The sequence below is a fragment of the Camelus bactrianus genome, chromosome 9 (genome assembly GCF_048773025.1).
Source record: "Camelus bactrianus isolate YW-2024 breed Bactrian camel chromosome 9, ASM4877302v1, whole genome shotgun sequence".
Lineage (NCBI taxonomy): Eukaryota > Metazoa > Chordata > Mammalia > Artiodactyla > Camelidae > Camelus > Camelus bactrianus.
The window spans coordinates 46,629,211-46,655,510 of record NC_133547.1 but is presented as its reverse complement, the minus strand read 5'-3'; the positions used below and the strand labels follow the sequence as shown (position 1 = coordinate 46,655,510).

Genomic DNA, 26,300 nt, shown 5'->3' with positions numbered 1-26,300 from the left:
CTCGAGGGGCAGACTAGTGTCTCAGTGGCCCGCGGATTCCCTTTCAGGGATGGGCATTTGACTTGTTCTCCTGTCCCACAGCATGTGAAGGTGTCCGCTTTGTCCAGCGGCTCTGAGGAGTCTGCTTATGGAAGGGGTCGCTACTTCTGAAGCCTCCCCTCCCAGCCCTCCCTCAACCCAGCCGCCCGCTGGCATCCGCAGTGGCCTGCGGGCAGCAGCGAGACAGGTGAGGAAAGCCCACCCTGGTGGGTCAGCCTGGCGAGGCAGCGCCTCGCTGGGGCCCTGCTTCGTGCTGCTCTTGATGGCTTGTTTCCACTGTGTGTGCACGCAAGGACCCCACCGCTGGAGGAAAACAGATGTGACCGTTGTGTGGGCAGGAAACCACAAGGCAGCCTCCTGCCTCACCCATCCCCGTAACTCGAGGCAGCCTCACTGCTGCTGGCGGGGGAGCTCCCCGGCTGTGATGCCCCTGAGCCCCGGGGTTAACCTAGGATGCAGAGCGAGGGTGTCCCAAGGCAGCCGGAAGGTTGAGCTCAAAGCTGGGCAGCTGTCAGTAGGAATGGCCAGAAATGCAGATTGTCAGCCCCAACCCAGACCTACTGAATCACAGACTCTGGGGGTGGGACGTGGCAGTCTGAGTTTTAACGAGCCCTCCAGCTGACTGCAGCACCCCACAGCGGGGATTCCCAGGGGGCCCCATCCCTGTTTCCAACCTCTCCCCTCCCCACAAGCCCACACCTGGCGCAGTCCGGCCTGCTTTGCCCACGCTCCTCCTTCAGCCCGGCGTGTCCCCTCACCATCTTCCCCGCAGGCAGATTCCAGGTTAGCCTTTGTCACCCCTGGCCCACACGCAGCATCTTACTTCACGCCCTTTCACGGCTGTTTTCCTCCACATCTGACTTTCCCTGCCTGGGCTGTATGTCTGTGTTCCTGACTCCAAAAAATTAAAGCCCTTGTTCAGAGCGCACCTGCCTCCATCTAACACCTGTCAACTATTTAGCACGTGTCGCGTAGCGCTAGGCCCTGGGATGCGGTGGTGGACAAGCAGCAGGGCCACCGCTCTCATAGAGCTTGCAGTGCATTGGGGACACATGGAAGAGACAGGATGAGACCCTTACTGAGCCGTCTGTTCACCTACCCCTCCAGGCACCCATCAGGCCCTTCCTGGCTTCATCACCTCTGAGCTTGTGCTGCGCCCGACACCACGCCAGGCCAGCGCAGTGCTCCCAGCCGACGCCAGGCCCAGCGCTCAGCATGCATGAGCAATCCGTGAGCCCCACACACGGGCACACGTGTGCCCAACACACCACCCTCCTCACAGCCCTGCTGGGAGGTAGGGGAGAAGGCAGTGGGTGCAGCTGGGCAGGACCCTGGAGGCTCTCGGCGGCCACATCGTACGTCGTACAGGTTGCTGTTGGGAGCACAGGAAAGAGGTACAAGGGAATGTCTCCCTTCACTGAAAGCAAAGGATAATGGATGCAAACCATTTCCATACCTTGACTCCTCCGATGGACCAGCACCTCATTAGGTTGCCTCGAGCGTTGCTGAATCTTCCTTTGAGTGCTGTTCTCACAGATGCTGACCAGACGCTGGTCCCAGCCGTGGGGTCTCAGGCCTCTGCACCCTCCTGCCAATTCAAGACTGGCTGACCAAGAGTTCCTGCTGCCCATCGGCCAGACGGTATATCAGCGGGACAGTGTGCTGGGGGAGGGTGTGGCCTGTAGAGTCAGCCTGTCTGTGTGTGGTGTCGGGCACAGCATGTGCTCAGAGAGGGGACAGATCAAGTCCCTAATCCATTACCTACTTGCTGTGTGCCCTTAGACAAGTTACTCAACCTTTCTGTGCCTTCATTTCCTCATCCCACTCTTAAAATGAGATACTAATAAAGTCTATCTTGTAGGATTATTATCAGGATTAAATGAATTAGCACATATAACTTATTGAGTAAATACTCAATAGATGTTAGGAATTATATGATTGGTTGGTTGGATGATGACAGACTCAAAGTCCCGTATCTCTCATGGGGACAGGCATTTTCAAGCAGCAGATGACACCTGACATCTCAGCACCAAGCTTCTGATACGAGGCTGTCAGCAGGACAGGTAACGCCCTCTTGATTTACTGTCTGCCTTGCCAATTCGGGTTCCGTGGGAAGGTGCCCTGGGGCTTTCCACTGACCCATCGAATAGATTCATGGAATTGGCTATTTCCAGTTACTAGTTAACATAAGTTTTAACCAGTGTGAGGTAAGGTCAGTTTTCAGGGGATCGTCCAGGTGGATGAGAGAGAGAACAGACGCCTAAGCTGGTTACTAATCTACCTCCAACTGGCACTGCCAGCACCGCTCGTGGGACCGTGGGTGTCTCCGCCTTGCTTTTCTGGAAGGCTGCTTGGCAACACATGAAGAACAGTAAATGAGTTCACACCCTTTCACCCGGTAACTCCTCTTCCAGGAATCCTCCTCAAGGAAATGAGCAGAGAGGTGCACAAAAATTTTTGTAAGTTTGTCCATCATGGCATGGTTTGCATTTTAAAATAAAATAGGAACGAATGTCAAATACCAAGGAAATAGTCAAAGGAGGTACGTGCCCCGGACAGAATATTATACAGCCTTTAACAATGTCTTCAAGGGCTATTTCCCAGTGGCACATGGGCCGGTGTGCCTCTGTTTGCTCCTCTGTGAAAGGGGGTGAACTCACAGGCTCCCCTAAGCTTTAACTGAGGCCCTGAGTCTGGAGGATTGCAGGCCAGCTGGTAAGCACGCGGCGGAGGGGCTGCCCCCAGCTCCCATGAGATAAGGCCTAGCCTGCCATTTCAGCAAGAAGGAACACAAAGCTCGGGGGCCGCAGGTTGAAACAATGTTGTGTCAGCCTCACAGGAAGTGAGTGTAGGTGTGACTCTCCTCAACACTCCTCTCCGTCCTCGCTGGCTACCAGGACGCCTCCTGTCTGTGAATCCCCTTTGGGCTCTCAGAACACACTCTCCGACATCACTGCCGCCGATTCTCAGCCACCCGTGCCCCGGGCTGCACCCACATCGCTCCAAGCGCCCAGCTTGAGGGAAGTGGATTCAAATCCAGATACCGCCACTTAGTGGTTGTGTGAACCAAAGCAAGTCACCCTTGCAGGGCCTCAGGTTTCCTTTCCGTGGCTTTCATCTCTTCCTGGAGATGCTGCGAGGAGCAGATGTGGATGTGTCATTTCATCTGCACAGTACAGAGTCACGGTCTGGGCCGTGTATTTCAGGGGAGGAAACTAAGGCTTGAAAAGGCTTTAAAAAATCTTGCTCCAGGTCCTGGAGTTGGGCAGGCAGACACAAAGTTGGGAAGCACCCAGCTCTTCCAAAGTCCTAATCTTTCTTTTCTTTTTCATAACAGCTTTATGAAACATAATCCCCACGCCATGAAACCTCCTCCTTTAAACTATACAGTTCAGTGGGTTTTAGCATATTCACATAGTTGTACCCCCGTCAATACAATCTAATTTCAGAACATTCTTATCACCTGAGAAAGAAACCCTGTCTCCATCAGCGGTCACTCCCCATTTCTCCCCAACTCCCTTTGCTCAAGGCAACCACTAATCTACTTTCTGTCTCCATAGATTTGTCTAATCTGGGCATTTCACATGACTGGAATTACACGACATGGGCTTTTTGTGACTGGCTTCTTTCCTTTGGCATAATGTTTTCAAGGTTTGTTTATGTTGAGCGTCAGCACTTTATTCCTTTTTATGACTGAATAATATTCCATTGTGTGGGTATTTTGGTTATTCATTTATCAGTTCCTGGACATCGTATTGTGTTCACCTCTAAACTATTATGAACAATGCCACTACGAACATTTGTGTACGAGCTCTGTGTGGACATGTTTCCAGTTTTCTTGGGCGCATACCCAGGAGAGAAACTGCTGGGTCACCTTGCTTTACTGTACTGTTTCTCAGAACCTTTGACATAATATGCATTTTCCAAACTTACTTGGCCAGGAAACCTTGTTTCCACAAAGCATCTTGGAAGACTTTGGGAAAGCCTCATCTAGCCCAACCCCCCTCACTTTGGGGAAACAAGCCCAGAGGGGTTGAGCACCCTGCCAAGATCATACAGGAAGTAAGTGGCCAAGCCGTCGCAGAAAAAGCAGCAGCACGTGACTGTCTGAATGAGAAAGGCAAACCAGAAGAAGCATGAAGAACCTCTTCAATGGGAAAGCTACTGAGGAAACCGTAAAGGAAAAGAAAGATGAACACGGCTGCATACATAAACATTTCAACTTCTGAACCTCTAACTGCCTGTAAACAAAGTCAGCAAGTAGATGATGATATTAAAACAGACCACCCTATCCCAACCCTGGCTACACAGGAGGACGGTCTCAAGGGTGCTAAGAATTCCCATGCCCAGGCCTCGCCCCCAGAGATGGATGTCAGTTTTATAAGTTTGCAGGTGATGTGCATTTAGAATTAAAAGGTAGAGGACCGATTGTTAATGTAATTGTCAGATAAAGACTTACTGAAAGGGCAGTCAGAAGAAGTCCTATACTTCAGTAGAAGATCGGGCGAAACACGCACATCATTTGTCAGAGAAGACAGATAAGAAATATGAAAGAAAGTCAGCTTGACCACAAGCCAAAGAAGTGGAAACAATACATTCCTTAAGCACCTACCATGTTCCAAATAGCTTATGTTACAGTGTTTAAACCTCACAACAACTCCATCCTACAGATGGAGAAGTGGCCTGGGTCACACAGTCTGAACAGGGCCGCGTGCCCCTAGGGGGCAGGGCCCCCACACCCACCAGTCTGCACCTAGAACCTGAACTTAACCCAGAACAGCATCCTTCTTCTCCACAGTGGGGCAGTTTTTTACCCACCAAATTGGAAACACTCTGGAAAAGCTAACTCTCCACGTTGAAGAGGACACGGGGAGAAAAGCGCTCTCACCCACTGCTGGTGGAATTTTCGATCAGCACAATCTCTCCGGATAACCTTCTGGCGATGTGTAGTGCGGGTCTTAAAAGTGCTGACACCCTCTGACCAGGACTTCCACTCCCAGCAATCTTTTCTGAGGAATACGTACAAGTGAGGACACGAGACGTTCCCAGCAAAGCAGACTCCTGACCCCATGTCACAAAATGAGAAAATGGGGGCTCAGGAGAATCAGAATTTGCCAAGGTATCCTGGCTCACTGAAGACATGGGGTTGCCAAGCAGAGTCAGAGGCACTGAGCCAAGCTTAGTGGTGGGGCTGGCATCTCTCTTCCTATGGTCCAGGGGCCGTGTATGGCTCCTGCTGTAACAGCCCTGACCCTCCCAGCAGCAATGGGCAGCCCTGGCTGAATCCGGACAGGGCTGGTGGCAGCCATGGCAGGGGCTGGGGTGAAGGGAGGGCCCATAGACGGAGTTCAACACATTTCTCCCTGTATATTATATGTACGTATGTGTGATGATTATTCTTACTTGCTCAAGGATGCAAGAGGAGAAGTCATCAACCCATCACCGAGCACTCTGCAGGCACCATCACCCAGCAGTTCTGAGTCCACCTCCTGCTCCAAAGTCCTGGTGTTCAGGGTCCGTGGTTTGCTCCTATCTTAATCCCCAGCCCCTAGCCCAGGTGCCATCTGGATCATCTGAGATCAGGGACAGAAAATGTTAAATATTTAATCATTATTAGTTACCCTTCCTTGGTGACCCTTGCCCATCGGGTCTGTTCTGCGGCCGGGCAGTGACATCAAGGGCTGTTCGAGGAACAGGTCCTCATTGCAGAGGCCGGCAGGTTAGAGAGACAAGCCCTACCCCCGGGGGTATGTGACCTGGTTTCCAAATTATATGACCTTTGGAAGTCACTTAGCCTTCTTGAGTCTCAGGCTCCTTATCTATAAAATGGCTGCAATGATAGATTAGGTAGCCAAGAGGCATTCTTAGTAAGGCGACCTGGCTTCATCCAGATTCTGGCATTTCAGGGCCTGTCACGGGCCAGAGGGCAGATACGCGGTACATGCAGGCCTTCTCCATCTCCTTGGATCACATACTGCTTCCCCATCAGACCCACGTCCAAAAGTCAAGGCATTGCGCGGCTCCGAGCCAGGACTGGGAACCCGGTCCTGAGTTGCCCCGCCTCCACCTGGTCTAGGAGCGCTCCACGCAGCTCGACTGGGTCTCCTGAGGACAGATGTGGTCCCTGCCCCACCCCTGGCCTGCCTGAGTCTCACAGTGAGCACCTCCCGGGGTTAACCAGGCGGATAACAGGTCTCCCCAGCCCCTCCCCACCATTTTCCATTCTGTCACCAAGGTGATGCAGAGCTTTGGTCTGTGAGAGGAGAAAGCAGGTGCCTGAACTCTCCCAGGTCCATTAGTTGCTAAGTTGGAAATTACCCTGCAGCCTGGAGCCTGCGGGGCAGGCAGACGCCGTGCACCCTGGGGAGGGCAGCTCTCTCGGAGCGGTCTTGGAGGCCTCCACGTTTGCTAGCCTTGTCGCAGCCCCACATGTGCTGGCTGCCCCAGCTCACTCAGAAGTGTCCAGCCAGCCCTGCAGGGGAGGTCTGGCAGGGAAGTCCGGCCCCACAGCTCCTACAGGAGCTTCCAGAGACAGGGAATATGGTCATCTGTAAGGCAGGCCCACCCGCCAAACTTCACCCCTACCTTCCAGCCACAGGATCTAGAATTCATCTTTTAACATGTACAATTTTCCAGGCACTGAGCTAGACCTTTGAGAGACCAATTGCAGTCCCTGCTTCCTGGAACTCACAATCTAGTTGGGGCACTGACAAAAGGTATACAACACAAAAAAAGCCATGACAGGGGATGTGTGGTTTCTTTGGGAACACGTGTGGGGTTGAAGCAGGAGGCCTTCCTAGAGGAGGGGCTGCAGAAGGGCTGCGCCCCGGCTCATCCAGAGAATGTCTTGATTGATTGATGATGTCTGTTACTGAGCGGGAATAATGACAGGACTTGTACCAAATACTCACTGACCCTGTGTTAGGCCTTAGCATGAACGAGCTCATTAGATTCTTTCTAAGGAGCTGACAAGCGGAACTCAGGTTATTTTGATTACAGCAAACATTTATTGATTATTTCTTGTATGTCAGGCATAACCCTTGGGGATTTCACAACCCTCTGAGGTAAGAACTATTTTTAATCTCTGTTTTCTAGATGAGGAAATTGAAACCAGGAGAGCTTAAATAACTTGCCTAAAATCACAGCCATCAAATGTCAGTGCTGGAAGGAACCTCAGTGAATGCTGATTTGAAAACTCTTACAGGCGAGGAAAAGGAAGCCTTGAGAAGAGTTGTTTTGCCCAAGGTCATCCAGAGCTGGGAGGATGAGAAATGGTCCCCAGACCCAGCCAGCTGGGAGTTGGCTGTGGGCAGCCAGGGCCTGTCAAAGAGAGCCAGGCATCGTTTAAGAGTGGGACAGCGAATCGAAGACCACTAAGTGCCCTCAGTATCCATGCCCCCTTTTCCATTGGAATAAACCTTGTTGAGTTTCAGCTGGGCATGTGGCTGTTGCACTAGAAACTACATTTCCCAGGTGACTTTGTGGTCCACGTGACTAAGAGATGTCAACAAAAACAAGCCTACGTCACCTCCTGAAGACCAGCTGCACGCCCTCTGTCTCCTCCCTGCTGTCTGGCCCTGGACACACCGGTGTTGAGGGTAGCGGGGCCACTAGTCCCTGGATGGCCTCAGGGCACAGACCTGCCTACTCAGGAAAAAAGAGGACCCTTTAGGGTCTCAGGCAGGTGATGAAATAGCCATCTCAGAAGGGGTCTGTGCCACTTCAGCCCTGAACTACCTCCATGCATCCACCCAACCGCAAGGGGGCGGGAAATCTAACCCCACCACGCGCCTAGAAAGTGGATGGCCCCTGTGAGCAGCAATAGTGAACACCGCAGCCTGCTTTACCGTGCTGCCTGGGCTGGTCCTGAGCGGGCTGCCCTGCATGCAGTCCAGAGGCCAGCGTCTAGAACCACAGCTCCAGAGGCTGGCCCACAGGCCAGCATGGGGGCGGAAAGGCCTCCTGGGTCCCCTGGGCCACATGCCCTGCCGCGCCCAGAAGCTCCAGACGAGCGGAGAGCAAGCAGTGTGTCCTCCACATTTGCGTTCCAGCACCCAACCAGGGCCTGGCCCAGAACAGCAGCTCAACCCCAGGGGATGGACGTATGGATGAGGGGAATGCGGAGCGGCAAGTAGAGGAACTAAGGGCGTAAGCCTGCCTCGCGGGCGGCCTGCCCGGGGCTTGTCTGCTTCCTTCCAGATGCAGCTGAATCTGCTCCTCGGGTTTCTCAGTTGGTCTGATCTGACTGAGCAGTTCCACAGGCACTGACGGAGCATCCGCCCAAGGCCAGACCCTCTCCTGGACCCTTTGGGGCGACAAGAATAGATCAAGCACAGCTCCCCGAGGCTGGGGCTTCTTGGCCTGGAAGGACTGAGAGACAATACCAAGGAATGAGTCACCCAAGGTGAGACAGCCTCAGTGCGACAAGACAGGAGGCGAACCTGTGCTTCAGGAGCAGTGAGGTCTGTCACCTGGAGGTGGAGGGCGGGGGAGGGGATTTGGAAGATGCCCTGAAAAAGTGATAGATGAGCGAGGCCCTGAATGATGAGTGGGTCCTTAAGTGTTTGGGATGGAGCGATGCCAGGTAGAGGGACCTGCCTGAGTGAAGCAGGAAGGCGAGAACGTGAATGCCAGGCCCTGGGTCGGTTGGGCAGAGCCAAGAGGGCAGGGACGGTTGTCTGCCAGGGGGGTGCCTCTCGCTTCCAGCTCAGTGAGAGCCGGCCCTCCTGCTGCCCTGAGCGGAAGGCCTGGGCAGACCTCGCTCTTCTCCTGCTGTTTACCTTGGAGACTCATTTATCTCTTTGGGCCTCAGGTTCCTCCTCGTGAATGGGGGGCCCTGAACTGCAGTAAGTAGCCCAAGAGCCTCAGCAGGAGGGAGCTGTGTGTGGGAGGCGGGTCTGCTGTCCAGGGGCTCCGGTGCCAGGTTCTGCTCTGCCCCGAGGGCCTCTGGCACCTGCCAGCCGGCAGGCTGGTTCCCCGAGGCCCCACCCCTAGGGCCTGGGGCTGCACGTTCTCTCCAAAGGTGAAGGGATGACGTAAGCCAGGTCCCTGTGGACATTTCCCACTGGCTCTTCCTCCTCTTCCCAGGTGCTGATGACAGAAATGTGCCCCGGCAGCTGTGGGGAGAAAGGGCCTTTGACGAAGGGGGGCTGGGAGGGGTTCGGCTTTATTTGTTGACTATAAAAATGTCAGCTCCTTTGGGCAGCTTCTTGAATCAATATTTGCTGTTCTGTGGCTGAGTTCAAATGCTCAGTAATCCGCTCGGCCTGGCTTCTTCCTTCCTCACCTGGGTGAGGCCTCACACCCACAAACATTTGGCAGTGCCCCTCACTGCCTGGGATGGGGAGCCTGCTCCCTGCCCTACACCCCATCCCTCAGAGGGGCGGCCCCGAGAGCTCCGTGGCCCAAAGGTAGCTTACTAGAAAGAAGGGTTCCAGGAGAAAGCATTTCTTGGAGTTTCATTCTGTTCCTCTGAAAAATGGGCAGAATGATAACTCCTACTTCCCAGGGTGTTGTGAGGTCAGATAAAAGGAGGGACGTGCAAGGGTTTTATCAGTTGTCAAGCAGTGCAGCATAAGAGCCATGATGACAGTGGTGACGATGGCGATGATGGTGGAAGCCATCTGCTGAAGCTTTCCACGTGTTGCCTCAGGGCTGCGTGATCCTCCACTCCAGTCTTGTGGCAGTAATCTGAGAGCAAACGATTCTGCAACACTTTTCCTCGGGAACTTCCACACCAACTGGTAGTCCTCCACCTCCAGCAGCCAACCACCTTAGGTCTCTTTCTGGTAAGAGGCCAGTGGCATGTTAGCGGAGAAACATGGAGCTCTGAAGGTAGATGGATCCTGACTCCCCACTTAGTGCTGTGTGCCTTTTGGCCAATTACTTAACCTCTCTGAACCTCAGGTCCTCATCTACAAGATGGAACAACAAGGCTTACCCTGCAGAGTTGTTGTGGGGCTTAGGGACAGTACACATGAAACAGCAGGCAAGGGTATCGGATAGTTAGTGGGTGTATCACAAGTGTTCATCCCTGTGTTCACAGCTGGTGTCTCCCAGTCTGACACAAGTCTCTCTCGCACACACAGAACCTGCACTGGGAAACACTGTCCCGGGCATCAGCCTGGACAACACCATCCTGAGAAATCTTGAGGCTTCTTGGCTGGCGGCTAAGAAGCTCTCACTGTAGTGACTGCTTTCAAGTTACTCTGCCCCTCTGACTGCTTCTGTCTTTGATTTTTGACATTTTCATTCTGATGTGCCATGATGTGACTGTCTTTGTATCTATGCTACTTGGATTTCACAGAACTTTTAAATCTGTTGTCTGAATTTTGGAAAATTCTTGGCTAATAGCTCTTAAAATACTTCTTCTGTCCCATTCTTTCTTCTCTCCGAGACTCCAGTTGCATTTGTATTAGACCTTTGCGCTATTTCATGCGTGTCTCATGCTCTTCTCTATATTTTCCATCACTCTTGACCTCGCTCTCTGCTCTTCCGTGTGGACTTTTTTCTATTAACCTATCCCCCTAGTCATGCATTTTCTCCTCTGCTGTCCTTAATCTGCAGTTAAAGTCATCTGTGTAATGCTTAGTTTCAATTATTTTATTTTTTCAGCCCTATAGTTTCCATTTGACTCCAATTCTCTGGTGAAATTCTCCATCTTGTCATCATTTATTAAAAATATTAATCAATTATTTAAAAAACTGGATAAACTCCAATACCTGGACCATCCGTGAGACTGTATATACCATAAGTTTTTCTTTTCGTGGTTTTGAGTGATGTAGTTCTATTCGCTATCTTGCCTGGTATTGACTGGTGACTGTTGTGTATAAAAAGTTGCAGAGAGGAGCTGAGGCTCTAGATGATACACATTCCTCTGGAGAGGAGTTACTTTTGCTTTCTGATAGAGAAGGACAGATTACGTTAATCCGGTTTAGGTTTTAACGCTTCAAGGCTGGGTTTCAGTCTTTTATGAGCACCATATATTTCTAGTTTACCCTGATTCCCAGAGTCAGGCTCTTGGGGGTTATAATGGGAGGTCTGTGGTGTTTATTAGGATGTGTTCTTTGTGATCCTCAGACTCACATTTTTTTCCCTTGCAGCCTTTTAGACTACTGAAAGCTCTGTTCATCTCTCTAGCTTCTCAGCTCTGCTCCTCCTAAACTGGCAAAGGCCTCCAGGGAAGGGCACTGTGTTCATCTCACTGCATCTTTCCTCTCTCAGGGATCTGGCCACTCAAGTCCCAGGTACCTTATATCTAACTCTCTGATGCCTTCAAAAAGATGCTTTTTTATTTGCAAATGATGCGACAGACAAAGGCTTAATTTCTAGAATATATAAACAGCTCATAAAACTTAATAACAAAAAAACAAACAACCCAATCCAAAAACGGGCAGGAGACCTAAACAAGCATTTCTCCAATGAATACATACGAATGGCCAATAGACACATGGAAAAATGCTCAATATCACTAATTATCAGAGAAATGCAAATCAAAACTACAATGAGGTATCACCTCACACCAGTCAGAATGGCCAGCACTAAAAAACCCACAAATGATAAATGCTGAAAAGGCTGTGGAGAAAAGGGAACCCCCCTACACTGCTGGTGGGAATGTAGTTTGGTGCAGCCATTATGGAAAACAGTATGGAGATTCCTTAAAAAACCAAAAATAGACTTACCATATGATCCAGCAATCCCACTTCGGGGTATATATCCAGAGGGAACTCTCATGCAAAAAGATACATGCACCCCAATGTTCATAGCAGCACTATATACAACAGCCAAGACATGGAAGCAACCTAAATGTCTATTGACAGGTGACTGGATAAAGAAGTTGTGGTATATTTACACAATGGAATACTACTCTGCCATAAAAAGAATAAAATAATGCCATTTGCAGCAACATGGCTGGACCTGGAGAATGTCATTCTAAGTGAAGTAAACCAGAAAGAAAAAGAAAAATACCACATGATATTCATATGTGGAATCTGAAAAAAAAAAGACACTATGAACTTATATACAAAACAGAAACAGACTCATAGACATAGTAAACAATCTTATGGTTACTGGGGAAAGGGGGTGGGAGGGTAAAAATTGGGGGGCTTGAGATTTATAAATGTTAGCCACTATATATAAAAATAGATTTTTTAAAGTTTCTTTTGTGTAGAACAGGGAACTATGTTCAATATCTTTTAATAACCTTTAATGGAAAAAATATGAAAAGGAGTACATGTATGTATATGCATGACTGGGACATTGTGCTGCACACCAGAGATTGACACGTTGTAATCGACTGTACCTCAATTTCAAAAAAATTTTAAAAAATAGATGCATTTTTGTATTTTGCCTAGCTCTTATACTTTTTTTGGTGGGAGAGTTGATCTGCAACAAAATACCCCACCATTACTGGAAATATAAACTTTAATAATGTTATTCAGTGTGCTACTTCTGTAAACGTACTTCAGTCATTTAGATAAGCAGAACCAAGCAGAAGAGTTTGTTTTTCAGAGATTGTCATCACATTGGTTAATGATAAATGCTTTCCAAGGAGTAAGACCAGGGAATGGGGGTAGGGAAAAGGCAGTCGCAGCAAGAAATGGCGAAACTGAGAGAAGACATAGTCACAGAATAGAAAACCGATCTTCAGATTGACATTGGAAAATTCATAGTGAATAAATTAAGTGATTTAAGAATTACAAGCAAAAAATTTTGAGCACATCCTTATGTTGTGTCTTAAGAATTATAAACAGTGTATTTTACAGAATTACAGGCTCAAAAAAAAAGACAGTGGGCCATTTTCATCACTCTTCAGTAAAAGAGAAACTACGTGACTTTGGAATTGATTTGTCATTTACTTATATATGAGATGGTCAAACAAGACTGAACTGCAGCTGCTACATATTAGAGATGAGTTGATTTTTGTTAACTACTTAATATTCTATCTTAAGTAATAATACTAAGTTAGTGGGATTTGCTAACACCCAAAGATTCGTTGCAAAGAAGTAATTAATTTGCTGGACTCTCCTGGAGAGAGAACCAAAATAACAGACCTTGAGAGGGCTACTGTTTCTTAAATTATATATGTTAAAAAGATCCTCTTTTCATCTTTCTCTAGGAAAGATGCTGAAATTGGTGTGCATGCAGTACAATCTTAGACACAGATGGAAATTCATAGAAGATTTTGTTATTCTGAAATCCAGTTATGTTACTTCATTTCCGTACGTGTTTATCCCAGGTTTAAAGAATTACAAATCTAAGGGAGAACAAAACTCTGAAGTCTCCTTATGAAAATATCCCAACCGTACAAAACTTCAGTTTGCAGGACTGCTTCCATCAAATGGCATCTTCACCAGGAACTAAACCTTTAAATAGGACTTGAAATCAGCATTGTCTTGGTCACAACAGAGAAAAGAAAAGATTAATATGTTGGGGACATCACCGACAGGGCACCCTGTATGGGCAAGGAGACACTAAAAATAGATGGTCGTCCACCACACCTCGGCTGAAAATGAGCATCTGTCTGTGTGACAAATATAATGATCACAGGAGCAATCTAGCAATTTGTCTTGAAGCGTTGACAAATTATTGTTCCTGCATATATTATAATGCCGAACTTTAAAAATCGACCTCTGAAACTTTTAATAATAAATCATATTTAGTAAGGAAACTCTAAAAATAAAATTTCTGGTTTAGTCATGTCTCAAAAGTTCACTCAGTGATGGGTGATTTTTGGCTTCAGCTGAATAACAATTTTAGCCTGGCCATTCTGCAGCATTTTTATAGGGAGTAAATTTTTAAGATCTTGCTTGTCTGAAAATGTCTTAATAATTTGGCCAAATGTAAAATTCTAGGTTGGAAATAATTTTCCCACAGAATATTAAAAGTAATGGTCTATATGTTCTTGCTTCCAAGGTTGCTGCTGAGAAATCCAAATCCATTCTGTTCCTGATCATTTTTACCTTTTATCCCCTGACCCTCTTTAGAAGCTCTTCAGGTTTTTTTCTTTTTTAACAGTGTTCAGAAATGTCACAGTTTCATATATATAGTCTATTTTCATCTTCTGTGATGAGCACTCAGAGAGTCCTTTCAATGTGTAAATTCATGTTTTCAGTTTGGGAAAATTCTCTTTATTTCTTTGATGATTTCCTCTTATTCTCATTTCTCTCTGAGGAACTGCTACTATTTGGATGTTGGATTTTTCTCAGGAACTACCTTCTGCTGCTTGATTTGAGTCTGTTAAAATCTAAATGCAAGGTTTTTATATTTATCTTAGAAATTCCCTTATTTGTTGGGGGAAAAAAAAACCCCAAAGAAGAAAGACTAGTGGGTGGGGCGGTGGATGGAAATACAGGCTGGAGCTGGCCGGTTTCTCTCCCACAACTCCCTCCCACCACCAAAACAAGCTCCCACCTGACAGCAGAAAGAGAAACTGGCCCCACACCAGACAACCTGGTTTCCATTCGCAGCTTTGCCACTTACCGTCGAGCGATCCTGGGCAAGCCACCTCCATTTCTGGGTTGGTGTTACCTCAGACGTAGAAAGAAATGTGAAAAACAATAATCTGGCCAGCCAAGTAAAATTAAAGGCTCTCCTCGCACGGTGAAGTATGAAAGACTTGTGAGAGCAGGGACTTGAGATCATCCAAGTTTTGCTCAAGAGGGAGAAAATTTTATTGCAGCAACGTTAGAGTTGGTAGTTTTAAGATTCTGTGTGTGTCTGTTTCTCTCTTTCCCCCATGTTTTTCTAGTTTCTGAGACAGCAGGGCCTCAAAGGACAATTCCAGAGACAGGGTTTTAACGTGACATTTTGACAGCCACCTCCCTCAGCAGCAGGATTAGAAGGTCCAGATGGCTTAGAGCACTAGTGATGTCAATTGCAAGTGAAAAAAAGGTCAGCCTCTCGCAATTCCAGAGGCCTTGACGTTGAGCTCAGCGTTCAGGCCTGGCTCTCACACAAGGGCTTATGCGTCCCTGTTTGAGATCAGAGACCTGCGGCTGTCATTTTGACTGCAAGAGCATGGCCAGTTTGGGCTTGACCCCGGGGTAACTGCCCCTGCCTGTCCCTGCTGTCGCTGCCACAGCCGCAGCTCCGGCCCTTGTCATTCCTAGTCTCGACTCTGGGGCAGCTTCCTAATTCTTCTTCCTGCCCCCAGCTCGTGCCCCCGCAGTCTGCTCTCCATGCTGCGGGCAGTCTCATCCTTCTGAAGCGCAAGCCTGATGAGTCACTGTTTTGTGATAAACCCCTCAACGCAGGCACTTGGCGCTTCCCTGCCTTTATCATTTAGTCTCGCCTGGCATTAACAGCACATCACTGTTTTATTTTAACCGGACAATCTCTGCCCTTCCCCACTCTTGCCTTTAAAAAAAAAATGCATCAAGTTATTTCCTTTATTCATTTTTTTCTCCCTCTCTACACACTGGGAATGTCTGCATGCTAGTTCCATCCTTTCAGTGGTTACCTTCAAAGTTTACCATACACGTTTAGCCTAAAGTCTTAAAGTTGAACTGCCTCTTCCTTCCTCTCACAGAATTCAGCTCCCTTTGCCCCTCTCTGAACTCACACAGTGCTGTTTAGAGTATTTTTTTTTAACTCGGCAAAGGCCTTTTTGAGTTTACTGATATAGTTACCACTTATTTGCTTCCTCTTTTTCCTTGTGTATCATACCATCCTGTTGGCACCACTTTCTTCCTTGAAGTTTATTCTTTATCATAGTCCTCTGGTGGTAAATGATCTCAATTTTGTTTCCTATAACTACTTTGTCCTTATTCTTGAGCAATACTTTTGTGAAATACATAAATCTAGGTTGACAGCTTGTTTCCACTCAACCCTTTCTGGTCTACCTTCTGGCTTCTATTGTTCTGCTGAGAAGCTAGCATCACTTTTTAAGTGATCTGTCTTCTCTCCATCTTTGACGTCTTGCCATTTCACTACAATGTGTCTAGACATGGATTTCTTTGTATTCATCCTGCTCCTTGAAGTTCAGATCCAAGTATCCCAACTGCCTGCTCAGTATCTCTGCCCAGATACCATATGGCATTTTACGCCTGCTATGTCCAAGCTTGAGACCCTGAAGCCCCTCACCCCCAGCCTTGCTCTTCTTGCTATATCCCTGTATCAGAATGGTCAATTCCATTTTTGTTTCTCAAATTGAAAATATTTCACAAGTCCTTCTTGCTTCCCTTCTTGACTTTGTAAAGTTTATTAGCAACACACAGCCACAATCTTTTAAAAATACAAATCACATCATCTGAGTCCCTGCCCAAATCCTCCAGTGGCTTTCCGTCACCCGGAGAACGTAAGCCGCCTTCCTGATGTTGGCCCTTCCTCACCTGGCCCCTGCGTGCCTCTCCACCCCCACTCCCTCGCCCTTCTGCTTATTTATGATGACCCTGCCCCTGGCCATCAGACATGTTTCTACTTCTGCCATTCCCTCTACCTGGAGCCCCCTTCCCCCAGGGCTCCCAAGCTTATCAGCCACTTCATTCAGGTCTTGGCTCAAAAGTCCCCACCTCAGAAAAGCCTTCCTTCTCTAACTCTGTATTTGAAAATGAAACTTCAAAAAAAAAAAAAATTCAAAAGAAAAAATGCCTTCCACATCCATACTATTTGTCTCCTCCACCCTCTCAATTTACAACACTTGTCATCACTGACATTATGATGTATTTATTTATTCATTTGTTGGTATCTGTCACCCATCCCTGCCCTACTGGAATGTATGCAAATGTTTGGGACTTTATCCGGGTTATTCATCGCTGCATCTCCATGTCTAGAACGTTGCCTAGGACATAAGCATTTGGTGACTGTCTGGATGAATGATTAAATGAATGTATAGCTTGGCTGGGAAGAGAAAAAGAGGACAGGACAGATAGACAGAAGGGGGCGCAGAACTGAGGAGGGTTGTTTGAATTCTCTAAGACCAACTTCAGAAAGCTTTCCTAATTTCCAGCCGTGTGGTCTTCCTCTCTCCACCCACAGCATGTCATGCTTTTTTACCGCATGTAATCCACCTTGTAGTTCGGACGTGTTTACACTGTGATCTTGAGAACACGGACTTACTCACCTCTGCATCCTGGTGCCTAGCCTAGTACCTGCCATGTAACAGATGCTCACTTAATGCCTGCTGAGTTGAATTAAATCCACATTGGCTACACTAACTCTAATTCAAAATGTCTTTGCCTAATTGTTCACTGAGTCACTTTCGCAAAAAAAAAAAAAAAAATCAGATTTAAATTTTATTGACAAAAAGACTAGATGGAATGAAGCCCTTTTCAGGGCGCTTTTCCTGATTCGAAGTATCCTGAGAGCAAAGTTGAAATTATAATATTGATAGGTCCTTGAGGGTAGAGACTAAATATAACTAATCTTTGTAAACCCTCTAGTAACTCGGCACTGATTACAGAATGTGCTTTATAAATAAACAAGCGTTGCATGAATGGATGTTTAAACAAGCCTCCTCCCTCTTCATTTTTTTTTTTTTTTGGTTTCCTAATTTGCAAATTATCTCCAAGGAGAGTGTCTAGGACCCCTTCAAGCTAGATATTTTTAAAACTTCTAGCTTCTTTTAGGAGAGGGTTAGTGGTTCTTAAGCCCAAGAAGGTGAAAGCTAAGGGACACTCAGTCCGGCTAAGGTGTGCTGGGTGGCTAAGGGTTTTGCCCTTTGCATCCTCTTCTCTCCTGATATTGCTTGGAAACCAGGAAGCATGTCACTCAAGGTTCCTTCTGACATCCCCCGGCTCCTGGAGAGGCCAAGGAGAGCTCTGTCTCCCTGGTCTTGCTTTTTAAGAAGCTTGGCTGCCTAGGAGCACAGGCTTCAGGCTCTGAGTTAATGAGGGCGTTCTCCTTTCCAGGTGGTCTCCCGCAGTCCTCCTCAAGGGGGCAAGGCCTTGTGAGCTGAGTGTGCCCAGCTGGTCCAGGCCCTCGGCCTGAGCGGGGCCAACAGGGAGCGTGGGTGGAGGAAGGAGGAAAGGACCAGAGTGCGCGGAGGGAGGAGTAACGTGTGCCCTGTAAACCACAGATGTTTGCCAAGTGGAAAAATACCCAACCCTCAGAATGTTTCATTTTGTGTTTCTTAGAAACATTTCGTGAAAGGGGTCAAGTGAAACGCCATCTCTGCTGAAGCCAGGTGTGGGCCGCTTCCCTCTGTCCTCCACAAACAGGGCTGCTTTTCCCAGTATTTGGTCTGAGTGCCCAGGGGGAACTGCACACACTGCGACACTCGCCACTCGGGCGCCCTTTCCAGCAGCGGATCTCTGACATGCCTGGGAGGCTTCCAGCGGTCTCTAGTCCTCTCCTCAGACTGCGCCCTGGGCCGCACAGCTCTGAAAGCCACAGCCCGAGCCAGAGGAAGCTCAGGGCCAGGCTTCCGAGATCTGTCAGGTGCAGACTCCCGCGGGTGGCCCGGCGCTCCAGCTAGGCTCGTCCAGGTCTGGCAACACTCTTGGACCAGGATGGGGAAGAAGGGGCGCACCCAGCACTGCAGGAAATGTAGGCCCCCCATAACTTTTCTAGGGGGCTCTCAGGGGAGGTGGGCTTCATGCCATAAGCTAAAGTGGCCAGCGCTGGGCCCGCAGGTGGGCTTGATCAGCCCTTGGCAGGGGTGGTGTGGCCTAGCCATTAGGTTCCAAATGACCTGTTTCAAATGATTATGGGGGAGCTACTTAGCCTGAGGCCGTGTCCTCATCTGGAAGTGGGAGTGATCACAGTACCCTCCTCATGCTGTTATGAGGATTAGATGGGACAATGTTTGCCACGTGGTTAGCAGGGTGCCTGGCATTTTCGAAGGGCTTGGAATACAAGGGCATGATGGCTAAGCTGAATGATGAGAGCCTGAATTACAGAGGGGCTGACAGTCCTCACAGGATGTACAGCAACCATCCTCCACCAATAAAAGCTGCGGTCGATGGGGAGTTGTTGGGCAGGGCTGGAGCCAAGTGGTGGGTGACTCCTCAGCCCGGGATCCTGTCCCACGGGACGGACAGTTTAGGAAGCAAGGCTGGTCTGAGCCTCAGCTGGGTTCGTCTACTGGTGCCATGTGGGACAAACTATTTAATCCTCCCGACCACCCTGTGAGAGGTATGTATTAACCCATTTTTCAGATAAGAAGATTGAAACTTAGAGATGTTGGCATCGTAGCTCAGGGTCACAAAGTAAATCTGCACCAAACCTGCGATTTGAACCTCTAGTGCTCAACTTCACAGAATATCTGTCATTTCTGTTGTTGTTTCTTGCCAGCACTTAGACAGAACTGCCAAGTTTTAGGGACTCCCTTATTACATGAGTCTCTGGGTGAAAAGCTCCTTGCCCCTGACAGCCAGAGTGAGCAACTGAACCCCTCTCTACTGTTCATCAAACAGAAACTTCAAACCCCGTGTGAGGTTGCAAAGCAAAGGACCACTAAGAACAGGTCTGTGATGGTCCCACGATGGGGGCTGCATCTGACAGTGGCCTCCTGCCCAGGGGTTTCTGTGTCCTAGCTTCCTCAGTCCCTAGTTCCCACCCACTCTCCAAGCCTGTGCCTCCAGCTTCCTGCAGCTTTTCTCCAATAGGAATTGCAAGATTAATCTGTTCAAGAACACATTCCTAATTTCACCCCATCTAAATCTTACTGTTTCCTGTTCAGTAAATGGTAACTGCATTCTGCCAGTTGCTCAGGCCTAAAACTCTAGAGTCAATCTTGTGTCTTCTCTCTTTTACAGTCATAGCCAAGCCATGAACAAATCACGTCAGCTTCACCTTCAAATTACACACTGTCCTCACTGGTCCGAGTCACCATTCCTCACCTGGATTATTTCAGTAGCCTCTAAACTGGCCGCCAAATATCTGTTCTCCGCAAAGAAGCCAGAGTGACCCTTTAAAAGCACGGAGCAAATCACGTCGCACATTGCTCAGCCTCCCAGGGGCTCCTACCTCACTCAGCGTAAAAGCCAACCTCTCTGCAGCAGATGCTAAGTCTCAGGTGACTGGGCCCGTGGTCCCTCCAGTGTCCTCCCCTTCCACTCTCCCCAGCTCTTCTAAACATGTCATGCAGCCCTGCCTGGAAGGACTGGTTGCTGTAAAGTGTCATCCTGGCCTGGCCTTAGCATCTTAAATCTGATCGTACTAAAGATCACCTCTTTCCCTAAAATGACTTTCCCTTGTGTGTTGCAACCGGACTCCACATCCAACAAACCTTTCATTCCTCAAACTTCAGTCAAATGCTTCTGCTCTGAAAGCTTGAGTTAGGATGGTTTGGGTTCCTCTGCATTCTGTTCACCACCAAGTAGCTCTGCCTGCTCCCGAAGGAACAAATCTAGCCTTTAAACCTTGCTTTACTTAGGAAACTCACGTCCCCTGCTTCACGGTGGGGAAGACTTGGGGCTTGTTACCAGTAATCATGTTGCTGCCATGTCCTTCTGCCTTCTTGCCACCAGCAGTTTCTGTTTCCTAACCTCCAGTAGCATTTTGGGACACACTTTTACTGGAAAACATAATTTTTGGCTCTTCTAGCCCAGCAGATCCCCAAGTGTCACAGTGGGCTCTGTATCTTTAGTGCCTTGCACGATTATTGGCTTACAGATATTCAATAAATATTTAAAGAAAAATAATTCCTAAAGGACTTCAGCAGAGCTGTACAAATAATAACTGCGAGCAATTAGAATTCGACTCATAAAGTGTCATTAAATACACAATTCCACAGCATTTATCTGTTGTCCTATGTGAGCCAAAATCATTTGTAGGGTTCAAATTAGAAGTTTTCTAGGTCTGTCTTCTGATATGAAACATTTTTCATCTTTTAATAACTCTTACCTATTAGTTCAAAGCCTTTAAAGGAAGGGAGGTCATATCAAGAAGGAAATGGAAAAGTCTTTTTTAGGCAATATTTGTCTCGTTTGGCAAACGTTTCAGCACTGCCTTGGTTTCGGACAGGCATGCACCCTGGCTGGGGCAGGCGGAATCCTGTGCTGGGGCCGCCGTAGGTCCCAGCAAGTCCTGAGTATGGGCTTGCCTGCGCAGCCAAGAGCTGCGGCATCGCTCTGCTAGCCAACGGCAGGGTGAACTGAAACACTTAAGCAAGAGGTTCCACTGTGTCTCGAGCCTCCCAGGCTTCAATTAGCTGAAGATTAAAAAAAAGAGAGAGAGAGAGAGAGATTATCACTCTGTGGTGGCATCTATTTCTGGCTTCTTACTGATGAATCTTTTCAAAATACTGTGCCCACGCTAATTTGTTTTGGAGTCATCCAAAGTTTTGGTGAGAATTTTTGGAAGGTATTTCCAGGGAAGCCCCTTAATCTCTTTCCTAAATAACATTTGTTTTGTGTTATCTCACGGGCTCTTTGGTATTGGTGGATGACTGAACTCAGGTGTTCAGAAGGGAGAGTCCCTCCTGGGATCTTGGTGGGTGCTCCTATTGGCCTGCCCTGGGCCATGGACAAAGCGGTCTCGGGGTCTGAAAAGGACTGCACGAGAGGATTGCTTTATGGGTCTCAGTGAAGTGGGTGTCCTTTCCCAAGTCCATGGCTGATCTTCCCACCGGTGCTCTGGATCTCATATCTCCTCCTTCTTTAGGTATCTCTACCTTATCCAATAGCTCCTTTCCCCCTTACCTTCAAACTCTACTTCCTTTTAAAATTCAGTTCAAGTGTCAAGTACTTAAAGAATCTTTCTTGATTATCTTCTCCCCTCCCAAGCCCACCCTAAACGTGATAACATGCTCTTCCTACTCTGCCCCTACCATATGGAATGCGATCCTCTGCTACTGCACTTGTCCCAGGAGTGACTGGGCCGATCCCTGTTTGGGGGGAGATTTTATTTTGATTTCTATATACGTGAGGCTTCTGGAAACAGTAGGTGAAACCTCAGTAAATATGTGTGCAATATAATAACCATATTAACTACCTCATAACTCACATGCAAATTTTCTAGCCCAGGTTCCTCATTTTACAGAAGATACGCAGAGGTTCAGAGAAGCTGAATAACTTGCCTAAGGCCTTACAAACATTCAGGGGAAGATAAAAGACTACAATTTTGGATTCCTGACTAATCAGAGATCCCTGTTCCTCCTACTAGGCCCTTCTGACACTCTGTGAACCAACAACACTGAGTATTTCCCACATTTGCATAAAAAGGACACAATACATGACATAGCCCTTCTCTGATGTTTACACTCTTCCTAGTGTATATGGCTTTGATAAAGGTTTTGTTGCTAGAAAATTCCAAATCAAGAGAAATGGACCCTTCAATAGGGCAGCCTGCTCTGGTGGAAACACTGAGGTCTGGGTGTTTATTTAACAGATACATGAGTTGTTAAGTGAATTTAAAAAATGGCTACTATACTACATTCTTAAGTCTCTGACAAGCTAGTAGAGGACATTAAGGGCAAGTCCACAAATAAATATAAGGCAAAATGTGATAAATCATAAGAGAGTTAAGAACAAGAACAATGATGTACAAATACAGAAGAAATCGTTCAAACTTAGGGAAGTCAGGGAAGGTTCTGTAAAAGTTTCAGTGTATGAGAACACAAAAGACGAGTAGGTTTTGCTAGACATAGGTAAAAGCCTTTCAGATAGGAAGAGAATTGCTTTAAGGCTAACATTTCTAGAGGAATTTATAAATAATACTGATAAAAATATCCAGCCAGCCATCTTCTATTTATTCCTGGAATGGCAAAAGGCAGAGCGAGGAGCAAATTCTTTCCCCCAAAAAGAATAAAATAGAGAAACTTCTAGAAATTGAGCAAAGGCATACAATAAATCAAGAAGCATTTATTCAAGAAGAATTACTGACCGTTGGCTTAGAACAGCATATCTGTGGTATTTTAGCCTAGGGCTGCTCCCATCTCCTTCCAGCTCCCATCAGCAGGGCTGTTCTCCCAGGCAGGACAAGTTGGAAGGAGATGACTTGATTTGGAGAGGAGTGAGTGCAGAAAAACTCCATTCTCCTGGGCATTCTCAGTGGTAAATGAATAGGAAAGATTAATGCAGCTAGCCTGAGGTTTTGGTTCTGGATGGGACAAGCAACAGATTGGCAGACTGGCCAGAAATTTGACAGGGAGATAGGTCCGTGGAATGAGACAACCATAGTCTGCCTTGCTACATATTCCTGGTGGTTTGGAAGCCTACAATCAAGAACAAGGCAGCGTATATATTCAGGGGAGACTCGAGAGAGCCCTAGCTATCTGCACGCATTCCTGGCTGAATGTGAGGCCTTGGACACAGGCAGCAACTCACGAGGGCCCAGGGTAGAGGAAAAGCTGCATGAACTTGTAAGCTGCACGCATTTTGAACGTGTTCTACAACCTACACACAGATCTACTGGCAAGCGGTAAAAGCCCTTACTGGCTAAAGATATTTGAGGACAACTTCTGACATATCATTGGCCGACCACTAAGCTATGCTGACACAGAGGTGATTCCTAGGGAGCCACACTAAAAAAATACAAGTAAGATTCAAAACATGTAACACTGAGCAGAGACATCAATGGCCATATATGCCACAGGAAGGACGATCTCTATAGAATTAGTCCAGGGAAATCACTAAACAAACAAACAGAAAAATGGCAGGAGCAACGATTACTACCTCCTTGGGGGGAGGAGATAAAATCAGAATCCAAAGTTTCTATAATATTACCTAAAATATCTAATTTTCAATTTAAAAAAGTGATAAGATATGCAAAGAAACAGGAGCGTGACCTATTTTCAGGGAAAAAAAAAGTAGTCAGTAAATACTGTCTCTGTCACTGACCTCCACCCACTAGATGCCAGGAGCACCACCCCCGAACTCCCCAAGTCATGACAATCAACAGTGTCTTCAGACATTGCCAATGTCTCCTGGGGGAAGCAGGCAAAATCATCCCTTGACTGAGAGCCACTGCTCTAAAGCTACAGTAATCAACATAACGTGGTGTTGGTGTTGGCGTAAGGAAAGATAAATATCAGAGGAACAAAATTAAGAATACAGAAATAAAACCATACATTTATGATCAACTGATATTTTACAAAGGTACCAAAGCAATTTAACAGGGAAAGGACAGTCTTTTCAATAAATAGTACTGGGATACATAAGCACACACAAAGACAACTTTGGATCATACCATACATGAGAAGGTAAGTCGAAATCAATCATACACCTAAATGTAAGAACTAGAAACTATAAAACTTCAAGAAGAAAAGATAGGTCAAAGCCTTCATGACCTTGAATTAGGCAAAAAAGGAAAATCCATAAAAGAAAACATTATTAAATTATACTTTATCAAAATTAAAGTATTTTTCATTCAAAATACACCATTGAAAATGAAAAGACAAACCACAGTCTTAGAGAAAATAAATACAAAATATATAAAGAACTCTTACAACTCAATAAGACAGTCCAATTTTTTCAATGGGCAGAATATTCCAACAGACATTTTACCAAAGACACACACATAGCTAACAGCACAGACTCAACACCATCAGTCATCAGGGAAATGCAATTAAAGCCACATGCAGATACAACCTCACATCCGCTAGAACGGCTACAAAAAAGATAGACAGTAACAAATGGTGGTGGAGATACAGAGAAACGGGTACTCTCACTCTTGTACATCATGGTGGGTATGTAAAAACAGTCACTTTGGAAGAAAGTATGGTGATTTTTTAAAGTTATACGTAACTTTACCATATTGTCCAGCATTTCCAACTCCTAAGTACATACTCACGAGAAATGAAAACACATATCCACACCCAGATTTGTATGCAACGTTCATAACAATGTTGTTCATAATTGCCAAAAAGTGGAAACCAAAATGTCTATCAACTGATCAATGGGTAAAGAAAGTCCAGTATATTCACACAATGAAATATTTTCATCAATAAAAAGGAAAAAACTCTGGATACTTGTTACAGCGTAGACAGAGCTTGAAAACATTGTTAGGTCAAAGAAGCCAGATGCAAAAGACCACGTATGTATGATGTAATTTATACCAGATGCCCCCAAAAGGCAAGTCTATAAAGACAAAAAGCAGATTAGTGGTTGTCAGGGGCTGGGTTAGGAACAGAAATTGACTGCAAATGTGCATGGAAGAGCTTTGTGGATTGTGGAAGGGCTGTAAAACTCTATAAGCTTACTGAACATCACTGAAATTCCCCTTATAATGGGAAAGTTTTATTTTATGTAAACCATATCTCAATAAAGCTGTTAATTTTGAAGTTAAACAAAGCAAATAGCAAAAAAACCCAATTCTCTTATATTCCTACCATACAAAGATAACTGCTGTTAACTTTTAGTGGTTTTTTTTTTCTGAGTATGTGTTCTAACAAAAAGTGACTTTTATGACAGTTTTTAAACTGCTTAGTTCATATAGATTATTAATATATTTGCATGTCATTAAATCTTTAAAATAACAACGAAACTGCACATTTCATAAAATCATGAATAAAACTGCAAAACCACTTTAAAGACTATCCAATGTCTTCATTTTACCTGCTTTTGGTTTCAGTTTCCTTATGTATAAAACAAGGAGGTGGAACTAGATTGCTTTCTTGATTCTTTACTGCCCTTCCCCTCTTTATTAGGTTGTTTCTATTCCTTTTGGAATCTGTTGCTAATGAAAATAATTAAAAATAGCAAATAAAGTTGTGAGCTTATTTCAGTCCAGGTACATGGATTTTTCTTATTTAATTCTCCTAAAAATCCTGTATTATCCTCCTTCTACAGACAAAAAACATTAAAATTTTCTTAGGGTTAAGAAATTGAAATTTTCTTAAGGGGAGAATAGGAAGTTATTGCTTAATGATTTCAGAGACTGGAGTGATGAAAAAGTCTTGGAAATACATAATGATGATGGTTGTAAAACATTGCTAATGTAATTATTAATGCCACTGGATTTTACACTTCTAGCAAATATCTTATTGCAAAAAATTTCATTTAAAAAGAAATGTTAGGTCAGTCAACAAATTGCAGTCTCTCACCATCTGAACCCATCCATGCTCTTTTTAAAAAAATTTACAGCCTTATTGAGATATAATTTTGGCATAACATGGTGTAAACTTAAGGTGTATATGATTTGATACATGCATATATTGTGCAGTGATTATAAGGTTAGCTACCACATTCATCACCTCACATACATCTTTTTGGTATGTGTGTGGTGAGAACATTTAAGACCTACTCTCAAAGCAACTTTCAAGTATACAATACAGTGTTGTTAACTATCATCCCTAGAACTTGTTCATCTTATAAATGGAGTTGGTACCCTTTGACTAGCATCTCCCCATCTCCCCTCAACCTCCCAGCCCCTGGCAA

General features: G+C 46.2%; 1 protein-coding gene across 2 annotated transcripts in view; it reads right to left on the bottom strand.

Annotated features, from left to right (window-relative positions):
- Positions 1-20,759: 20,759 nt before the first annotated feature.
- Positions 20,760-26,300, bottom strand: part of MAN1A2 (mannosidase alpha class 1A member 2) — a 149,153-nt gene continuing 143,612 nt past the window's right edge. Inside the window, exon 13 of one of the 2 annotated variants that reach the window (XM_074370275.1) lies at positions 20,760-21,133. In XM_074370275.1, coding sequence (XP_074226376.1) covers positions 21,130-21,133 — 4 coding nt within the window. In that variant the 3' untranslated portion in view covers positions 20,760-21,129. The remainder of the gene's footprint in view (positions 21,134-26,300) is intronic. The other variant, XM_045505859.2, reaches the window with a different exon arrangement.